Source organism: Gallus gallus, chromosome Z, assembly GCF_016699485.2.
Source record: "Gallus gallus isolate bGalGal1 chromosome Z, bGalGal1.mat.broiler.GRCg7b, whole genome shotgun sequence".
NCBI classification, from domain to species: domain Eukaryota; kingdom Metazoa; phylum Chordata; class Aves; order Galliformes; family Phasianidae; genus Gallus; species Gallus gallus.
In genome coordinates, this window is record NC_052572.1 from 66,874,163 (window position 1) to 66,884,829 (window position 10,667).

At 37.4% G+C, this 10,667-nt stretch overlaps 1 protein-coding gene across 4 annotated transcripts in view; it reads left to right on the forward strand.

Moving 5' to 3' along the window:
- SUSD1 (sushi domain containing 1) overlaps positions 1-9,321 on the forward strand; it is a 40,222-nt gene extending 30,901 nt beyond the window's left edge. For 2 of the 4 annotated variants that reach the window (XM_424913.8, XM_015280726.3), the window contains 4 exons: positions 753-1,008; positions 4,319-4,358; positions 6,320-6,413; positions 8,285-9,321. In XM_424913.8, coding sequence (XP_424913.5) covers positions 753-1,008; positions 4,319-4,358; positions 6,320-6,413; positions 8,285-8,411 — 517 coding nt within the window. In that variant the 3' untranslated portion in view covers positions 8,412-9,321. Of the gene's footprint in view, positions 1-752; positions 1,009-4,318; positions 4,359-6,319; positions 6,414-8,284 lie in introns of those variants that run through there. The other 2 variants (XM_004949518.5, XM_040656162.2) reach the window with 2 other exon arrangements.
- The last annotated feature ends 1,346 nt before the right edge of the window (positions 9,322-10,667 follow it).

The window sequence follows — 10,667 nt, forward strand, 5'->3', positions numbered from 1 at the left end:
TGAAATCACACTTCATGTTTATTGATGCATTCAAGAGCAATACTACCCCTGTTGTTTTTGTTTTCCGAGTAACTTAATGCAAGCAGTATTTTTTTCTAGGAATCAGAGGAAATTCAGAGCAAAGTCTGCAATTATGCCTGTTCTGAAGTAGTGTTTCCATACTAGAATATTACTACCAAAATATATATTTTTAGAGAAAAAGGATTTGCATCTTACTAACTGCTGTTTGTGAAAGAAGAAAGTAACTGTAATTCATGTTACACTAAAGCAGAAAACATTTGAAAGAGATAACAGAGACAGATATAATCAATTTTCTAGAAATGGTATCTGTTCTTTCCTTTAAACAGGAAACAACTAGTTTCAGGGAATTTAGGAATTCTTTTTAGATCCCCAGGATGTGTTCTGTTTTATAGGTGAAATTGGAAGAAAGGTGGGAGGAGCAAATGGCCACCTGCAATAACTTGGTTTGGTGGTCTTCTGAGCAGGAATGGACGTGTGATGTTACTGTGCATGTCATGAATACTCCTAGCTTTAAATTGTGTCTGTATTTCTTTTTGTTCAAAATGCAAGGGTGAAAACACACAGAGAAATGTTTCAGTACAAGAAGAGTTTATATGGGGCGTTGATGATTAAAAGCAGTTAGTGGGCTCAAAGTAGGAAAGGCAATGTAAAAATGTAATGAATATCTGATGTTTTATGCACTGAACTGAAAGCTAATGCTTACTTTTTTTTTTTTTTTTTCCCCACTGTAGTCTTTATCAAGTGATTGTGCTTCCACTTGGTTTGCAAAGTACTTTTGTTTGTGACTCCTTTGCCACTGCAACTTTCTTTAGCAACACCACTGACGCTAAGGGATATGTGGCAGCTGAATTTCGGGCAAGGGATGTTGCTGATAACATGTCAGTTGCTCTTGGAGACAGACATTACTACGGAAAGTTTTATAATGCTCCTTTAAAGCTGGGAAAAGAATACTGTGTTTTTTTGAGAATAATAAGCGAGTGGAATAAGGTAATGGGTGTTATGTAAACTTCTCTTTATACTGATTAAATGACATGTTGCTGGAGAAAAAAGGGAAATGTTACTTTCCTGTTAAATTTTTATGATTCTAATCGACAGAATTAGTTTAAATCTGATGCTTCTTTAAATAACTCTTGTAACTCCTTACAGATATTTATGTCATTGTAATTCTGGAGCAACTCTGGATGCCAAAAGGCAAACAATAGAAAGAATTTAAAGCAAGAGGCCATCTCTGCCCTCAGTAACTAGGGGCATCTGTTGGGCTGAACTTAGTGGAAGAGGTTAGTTGTAGAATCTGAAAACCACTCCTGAGCAATGAAAAATTCTGACAGTGCTGAATTGTTAGTTATATGCCAGTTCTACAAGTGATAAGGGAAAAATATATTTTGTCATGTGTATTGCCTTCTAAACAGCCCGCTCTCTTGAGGAAGCTTTGTTGGAGTAAAGCATGCTACAAGCATTATTTTGATAGTCTATTTTAAGATAAATACAAATTTTATTTAGAAACAAAATGTCTCTAAGCTATGCTTAGTGTCCCAGTGTATTGCCTCCCATGATGTCACACCACTAGCTTTCCAGTCATTACCTGTCTTGGTGGACAAGAACTTATAATTTTTTCATAATAAAGGTAGTTTTTCTCACATGCCATATTTTCCACGTACATATAGTTCCTGAATTTCAAAAGTAAAAACACCTACTAAAGAAAAAAACACCTAACTGTATCTTGGCCTACCGCTCATAATGTGAAAATAGAGTTCAGGGTCCTCGTGAATGCAGCATGAAGTAAGGAAGGAAACAGTCCTTTGCGTCCTACAGTTTTATGCATTGGTATCCCTAGTTCTTTCCCTTTATTACTTTTCTGATACTGAGGAACTTTTCCTATTATTACTTGTGTTGAGCCTTTTCTGGCACTGAACAGCACAGACTAAGTATCTCTGCAGTCTGCCTGTTGAGCTGCTTCTAAGTTATATCCCTTTTCTCTTGGGTATGGATTATTTCCTGTTAGTTTTTTTTTAATCTCTGGCATTGCCAGAAGTGTTTCATAGGCCACTGGTTTAATGTAACATTATTTCTGTTACCTGTATTTTTGGCTTCCTTCCATTTAGAACACATCAGCCCCTTAATATACACTTTTCTATTTGGCTTTTCTGATTTAATGAAGCACGTGAGGTTATATACAACACTTTTAAGTCATCATTGGGATTGTAAACACCAGCCAGCTTTGGTTCTCATCTCTTCTTTGAAATGAAACTCATACCTGTGTCTCATAAGTATTGCTTTGTCTTCATCCTTATGGCACCATGTTTTGAACAGCTGTTGGTATTCAGAAGTTCCAGACATTCTGTATTTTTAATTGTGGTCGGACAAGTATTAAGAATTTCTGACAATCTTGTTACTCAAGTGGCTGAATTGGGACTTAACATTGCATACTTAAAAATGTTCTTTTTAAAATCAGGTCTTTAATTAGCTCTCAGTTACTATCATATTTGAAATTGCATTTATCTAGTTTATTTTACATATGCATATGTTTCTACTTGAATACAGCTAGAATGTCTTCTGATTCCAGACCTCTTCATCCTGAGGATGGTATATTTTCTGTTACACATGCTACAAAATCATAGTTGGGTTGTGTTTTGTTTTTGTTTTTTTTTTTTAATTGGTACTATTCCTTCACATACCTGAAATATTCTCGTTGTATTAAGGGAGGGAAAATCAGTACAGATAAAATGTTGTGGACATTTGTCCACCCTGAAGGTGTCATTCTTCATAAGGGATACTGCTAGTTAAGTAGCTCAGACCCATTTGGTACCTATTTTAGTCTCCAGTGGTTACTTTGTGGATTCTGTGCTGTCTGAAGAGTCAAAGCTTAAGGAGAAGGTCCAGAACTAAATAAGATGCTTGGCTATTAAACATATCTGAAATTAATTTCTTTGCTATAACTTTGCACAGTCCTCGGAGTCAACATCAGCTTTTTGGGGGTGGATGATGTATGTAACAAGTAAGACCAGACCTGTGAAAAGGGAAGATAGTATATTCTGTACCTTTTAGAATTTTCAGTAAAAATCTGAGAGGTTTTTGTTTTTGTTTTTTGAAAATTGGAATCAGAATGACCTCTACCATGAGAAAAGTCTGTTAAAACTAGCCCAATTTAAAAAAAAAAAAAATCAATTAAGAAAAGGCTGGATTCCAGGAAACCAGAGTATGCAACAGAGGCAGATGTCTCAAGATGATGGCACTTGCATGAGTGCTTGCCCATATCTGGCATTTGCTGGAGTTTTTAAATCCTCCCTTTAGTCTTTGTTCTGCATTCCCTAAGAGGATTTCCTTTGCCAGTGCTTTTGCCTTATTAAGTAAACAAAAAATTCTATGTAAAAAGATATTTTAAGGAACACAGAGATTCTGCACTCCAGCATGCAGGCACATGGAAGGAAGATAATGCATACGAATATGCTTGTGTCCTTTTGTGCAAACACTACAAAATGTAGCCTTCAATTTCACAGAAACATACCATTATCCAGAAGAACATAAAATGTATTTTGCTAACACAATAGCTATGTATGTATTCTAAGAAAGTCTGACAGTCATGTGTCTGGAGAGTGTGCACAGAAGCACTACGGAAGCAGAGTTCACAGTGATGGCACAATAGAACTATTAGAACAAAACTGGCGTTTGCAAGTTCTCATGCATGAGTGTGAAGTGCTGGGCAAAAAAGCTGTACAGGTACCAACGGTTACAGTAAACAAACAAGCTTACTAAACTACTGCAAAAGAAGACCCTTGACAAATATTTATTCAACTGCTGTGTACATTAGCTGCTGTAAGTATTGTATGATTCTATGATTCTAAGATTTTAAAATTACACAGAGAGTAATAACTTGGGGGGCTTAATAGAAATTAAGGTATGATGTGTTGTATTTGAAACCATGAGTGCTGTATTTTAATGTGTTTGCGCTACATGGATATAGAGCTAATACAGCATGTGCAACCTTATCTTGGCATTTCATAAATTCTGAATCCATACCCAAGCAGCTTCAAAGATCCTTTGATGTCTCTTACATGCATAGGCTATAGAAAGGAAGGAAGAATGATGATCTGAAAGACTACAGCCAGACTTCCATCAAAGCTCTATCTCTCATCTTTATAGTTTACAATCTGTAGAGAAGCTACAGATGGGGGCTGCTACCAGGGGGAAAAAAAAAAAACATCACAATTCCCCAAAGTGAAAACTGCCCTTGCAGAGAGTGTAAGTGATGATAAATTTCTCTTGCGAGAAACAGTGATTTTTATGCTTTCATTTTCAGGTAAGAACACAGTCCTGTGTTGTATGGGCACAAATTAAAAGTAAGTGAATTTTAACTTCAGTGAGAAAGCAGAAGGCATCATGTCTGTGCTCGGGAGGAAAAATAAATAATTGCTATGGCTATTCTTTCATTTGCCATTTATAATAAGTTGATTTTGATGATTGGAAATGTTAGAGTCAAAAAATTTGCTCTGCACTTGATAACTAGAGGACAGTGTCCTAAAATGGGTTCTGTTTTTTTTTTTTTTTTATGTATCAGTCTTTCTAGACATTCCATTCAAATGTTACATAAATCTCTGTGCACAATAGACTTGAAGAACAGAAGTGAAGTTTTACTAACTAATTTTAAGATAGGTCTGTATTGGCTTAGAGATTTATTTTATTTTTTTTAAACATCTTCAAGCTATTAGTAGCCACTAAAGACCCCTACAGACTCTAAATTCTGCTGTGGAATTGAAAGACTTAGGAATGCAGTGACACTGGAGAGCGACAGTGCTTCGGAATGGTGCATGGCTCTTGGTGCACCTGCTCCCTGTTAAGCAGAAGACACACCTGGCTGCTGTTACTACTAGCCTTCCGCTGAGAAATGCATATTTATTTATATGCTACCTGTTGTTGTTTACTCTCATGACCTGGTTCATTTACTGCCACAGAGAAAATGTTGGTTAGACAGCCTGTAGTTATGAGAAACTCTGCTAAGCTCAGGAATTCAATAGGGTTGAGAGCTCTATTGCTGGTCTGAAAAGGCAAGAGCTGTAAAATAACTCTGGAAAGATTAAACAAAAAACAAAAAACAAACACACAAAAAAAAACAAAAACAAAAAGATGTCCTCTGTGAACTTGTTCTTTATCAGTTTCTAGAGCGTTGTCAGAGACTGCTGTGTGTAGGTGAATTTTATTTTGGGAAGAGGAATGAGAATAGCACTGAACAGGCCCTTGGTTTTCTATTGAATATGTGTTTGCCATTATATTGGACAGGCTTCTAGCCAAACAGTGTCCTTGGCCTAATGTACTCCTGCAGTTGGAGAGGCTGAGAGTGTTATTGGTTCACTGAATCCTTTGAGGAATATTACTTAATGTGTGTGAAGAGCAGATCTGTAAATTAAATTTTAACCAAACTGCAGGGTTTCGAGTCCCATATAGGCACACCTACACACTGTTGGATAATCATCATAAAAAGTGGTAGAATGCTGTTGCAACTGTACTCCCTTCAGTTACAAATAGTTGTCTGAATAAAGCAGATCTTGAGTTATTTCACAAAACAGACTCTACCATGTGTAGGGAAAGCATTTCTTTCATCTTCATGGAAGGCTAATGTCTATTCTGTGTAATTAATATATGGAAATTGACATCACAGTGAAGCAAGGATAGATTTCACCAAAACTGAAAGTGCTTGAGGATTAAACACATGTTCCTTGCAGGGTCTCTGTCTGAAAATCTTCATGTTCTATTTTTCCAGACTCACAGTAGGCTAGCAGGTGAAAGTTGAGTTTCTCTTTTTTCAGGGTACCTCCACAGGTAGTTCTTAGTAATTCTGTTTTTGAATGTAAATCACTATAAGCTTTTTATTCTATCCTTTGGTGGTTTCTGGTATGACGGACTTGGGTAAGGTTATCATTTCCTTGGAAAGAAAATAGGATGGGGAAGGGAAATCATGCCTGAATTCCAATAATTATGAAAGAGATGCATCAAGCCATTTAATAAAGCATTGGAACTGTCTAGCACAAGAGACAACTTTGGCATATGATGTAGACTGAGTTGTTCATGAAACTGGGGAGTGGAGAAAGGTAATAATTTTTGAGAACTATGTCTATTAGTCTTACTTCCTCCTCAGCACTGTAGCTACTGATTAGTCAGCTCTGGGACTGCTTGGTGGAGCAGCAAGGCCAGCACAGGAGTTTTGCTAGAGTACTTCAGCTTTGAGCAGACTCAGTTGGTCCATCACCAGACTGAAGCTACATTATTTGATATTTGTTCATTTGATCTGGTATTTTTCTTTCAGATTCATCACCCAGCCTTCCATACATGACTGCTGTTGTATTAGGGTCAATTGCTGCTATCTGCCTTATACTGTTCTTGTCATTCTCAGCAGCACGGTACGTATTGCTTTTTTCCCACCTTTCCAGTCTTCCTGCACAAAGTTTACATATTTTGCTTTTCAGTTAGTCTTTTTTGCCAGGCTGCTTGATTAAGTCCTCTTGGGTGGGTTATAAACTTTATCAATAACTATCTCAGTAGTCATTTAGTCTGACCACTGCTTGAATGCCATTTTCCAGTCTTATGAACTTCATTCAAAGTACCTGGAAAGATAGTTTTTCAGTGGTGGTTGATATTTAGCTAAGGCCTACAATAAAAACATTAATTAAATCTTTAAGAAGTTGATTCTTGTGTATTGTGTGATCCTTCATACAGGGACAATAACTTTGTAACTGTCCTCCTTTCAAAACTAAAATAAACATGTGCTTTTCCTCAATTGTGTGTGTCTAGGTACACGTAAAATCTCTTGACTGCAAAATACATTTAAGAATATTCTGAGTTACATCTCTTGCACAGTCAGGATCCTATATGTTGCCAATCGGTTATTTCAGAAACGGAGGAGATATTCTTTCTACAGTGGGATTATTTGGATTATGTGTAGATGTCTACATTTCAAATCAGATCTTACCATCTGAATTCCAAAATAAAGGTTCCACAGCTTTTCTCTTCGTTAAGTAATTAACTGAGAAAGCAATCTCAGATTTCCGTTGGCATTGGGATTCAGTGGAAAGCATGCAGTCTAGATTGGTTTTGTTTTTTGAAGGACGTATTCAAGGTCAAGCTCTGGCATTCAAGGTAAAAGGGGCTATAAGTAGCTGTCCCTTTATCTAAGCTAGTAGGTCCTGGCAGAAGGCTTATTGCAGTGTGAAGCACATCCCTGATCTGTCATGGTCTGAAAGGCTCTTTGGTTGTTTCGGTGACAAAAATGTGACAAAGGGATATAATTACTTTTCAAAATTGTGTTCAGTCAGTTAGCATCAATGTTAGAAGTGAGCTATATGTTTAAATAATAGCCTGCTACAAACACTCAAAAAGCAATTACAGAATGACCAACCTACTCATGTCCATGGTGCCCATGGATACTCCTGTGCACCTCTGAATGATAAGAGAGGGAACTGTGAGAGTAAACTGCTGCGAATGCTGTGAAACTGGCTTCTGTGTGGTCTGTAAGAGCAGATTAAAAAAGTATTTTTCAGGGATGACACAGCTACAGCTGGTCTTGCCATTGAGGTCAGGTGGATGGTTTCAGATTATTTCTTAGGATCCTTGTAAGCTTGAATTTTCTGTGATATCTGCCACAAAGATCCATAGTATTCAAGTGTTCACCAGCTTGTTGCATCTGCTGTCTCAGGAGTTATGTTACTCCAGTGGCACAGATTCTGAATTCCTGCTGCCATGGTTGCTGACAGACATTCAACTGTCCCTCAGTGGGTTTGCCTGGCACTGGATTAACAAAATGTTTAGATTGACTGCTGTATGTCCTTTAATATTAATAATATATTTTTTTCATTTAAAAAAATGTACTAGCCCATAGTTGTTATTATTGAAATACCTTGTCATACATCCACCTTTCTTCATTCCTATGATTCCCTCGGTACACAGTGCCCTTTTAGATGTAAAACAACAGTGTCAAAGCTTCAGCTTTGTGAAAATTTGCATTGGGCCTGAGTGTTGTTATGATCAGGGTTAACCCAGGTCAGGCATCTGACACAATGGGAATGCTTCCTACTTATATAACTTGCTAGCTCTAATTTTCAGAATTTATACTAGCATTTCAGGTCTTAAAATAAAAAACACCTTTATAAACTGTCTTTTACCTCATCAGTATGAGCGAGGCACTGTCTGTCAGATCTGTGCTTCAGTCTTCGACGATTTTGACAGTTTGTTGGTTGTTTTGTTTTTTTGACTGAAATTTCTTCTCTTTCTTCAGCTCTTATCTCTATAGGAGAGTGCACTCCCCACCTGCTGCTTTAGCCTGCGAGGGTGTACGTTTATCTGCTACCATGGACACGGCACGAGCATCATCACTAGAGACTGAAAATGTCTCTCTTCTCTAATGTGGTATCCCTTGAAGTCAGCATAGAGAAAATGCAGTCTCCTTACCAAAGCCAACATCTGTCAGGATGTATCTGTAAGGCACATCTGTACTACAGCATTGACATTTGAAATGTGTTTGTTATTGAGTTGTTTATTGTATCCCCTTGTTTTTAGACAGTGTGGTATATAAAGAACCTCCCATCACAGATGCCTTGTGTCAGAAACATTAGCATGCATCTCATGTGTTTGGCCACACAGTTAGCTATTCCAACCACATGGGTGCCTGGAAGTAAGCGTGTTTATTATACCTGATTACACAAATAATCCCCTGATCCAGCTGAGACTATGTGAAGATCAACTGCTACTTTCAGTGCCGGAGGGAATACAAACTGACCCACTATGAGAGAAAATGCAGATCAACCCTAATGACAGATGAAGTGCCTATTGTGTTTCCCAGTAAAAAGGTAGATTCTATCAGTTACTTATGGATAATGCAACTCCAAGTACAAGTACAGAGCTTTTAGTCATGAAATTGTCTCTTGAAATAGTGTCATCAGGTGGTGTATTCTAGAGATATTGCAATCGTTGCTCTTAGCAATTAGCAATAATTGCAGATAGTAAAAAAGAATAGCTTTAGTGGTATGTGAAACTGTTCTAAAGCAAGAGCTACGTGTCTTAAACAGTTTTTTAATCTTTGTTTTATAATTGCAAGTGAATAAAAACTTTAAAATTATTGTCTGGCTGGTGAGCTGGTATGTAACATCAGGTTAGTGTCAATTAGTAAAATGTAGTTTAGTAATTTCTTATGACGTACAGCTAATATCAAGTGCCTGACCTTATTTCCACTCCTGCTCAGAAATTGCTTTGAAATATATTAGCAAAATCATTCTGTTAACTAGTGAAATAAAGAAGAAAATGTTCTGGTTTTTAGCCATTTTGTTGCTTTCCCACGTTATGTTTTGTATTTCACATTTCAAGTGTATGATAGCCGTTTTTGGAATTCTAAATGTTTCTGATTCAAGTTGACTTTCTTATTTCAGACATGCTGTCTCTCTGGGTTATGTAATTCTCTTTCTTTTTGGTGTTCAAAAAGGATATTTTCAAGTGCAACAGCAGACTTTATAGTTGCTAAAGCAGAGAGGGGTTGCAGTCAAATTGAATACAGCCAGGGGTATTTTATTTCTTAGTTTTATTTTATGTTTTCATTTTATTTTGAAGTCTGGGTAATAGCAGTGCTCAGATATTACATCTGTTATCCACAGTGTTTTTCCACTGATTCCCACATCTGCTCATCACATTAGTAAGTCTTCAGTAGTTGGCAGCTGAGTAAAAATGCCTTTGTCTACATTGGTGATTGTGAGTTGGTAGCGTTTTCCTTCACTGATTAAGAAAGAATAACTGAACTGTTCTTCTTGGCTTACTGTTACTTGATTTTGCAGTTTCTCCTCTGGAATTCATTCTCACACATTCTGTTCTTAATTCCATTTCTTGATGGCATAGATGGCCATGGTTTGGTGTAGCTGTGCAAAGTGCACCACCCTGTTGTAGTTCATTTTCTTCCTGCCCATGTCCTCTGAGAGTTCATGAGCAGCTGTTTCTGAATTAGAGAGAATTGGAGAGGCAGGAAATAATTAAGAGACATGCCATCCTCTGCAAAAAAAAAAGGCTTCCTGCACCTGTGCTGCAGTTGCATTATCTTACGCTGGACCATCTCATTGGTGGCTGGAAAGTTCGAAATCTCAGTGTAAGCTTGAGCAACTCATTCCTCCTCTGTGGGCCTCTTTTCTACCAAGGTTGTCTTTTCATAACATAAACTTTTTCAGAACAAGTATTTCTTACTAAACATCCTCACTTCTGCTGTCAATTACATAATGACTCATATGAACTTCTTTGCACGGTGGAGCGGTGCAGTGTATGTAAGATCCAGGAGTGGGCTGATCGGGGGGAAGCGGTGAGGCAGGAGTCCCTGCCAACAAGTTATCTGAAACAGCTATGGTTCTGCAAGATTCCTTCTTTCTTTCCTCCTCCTTTGTCACTTGGCAGACCTACCTCTGGCTGTGAGCCTGTCTTCCTCTGTTGTGTACATATCTTTTTTTCCACGTACATCTGTTCCAATTTAATGTGGGAAGCATAGAGAAAAAACAATTTAGCATTGCCCTCTTCAGATCATTTTGCAAATGTTAACACTTCTCTTGTTAGAGCCTCTGTTGCTACCAACCTTTTCCAATGCTTTTTAGTATATTTCAGGAACAGGAAAAAAGGCTAATCAGTGGTTA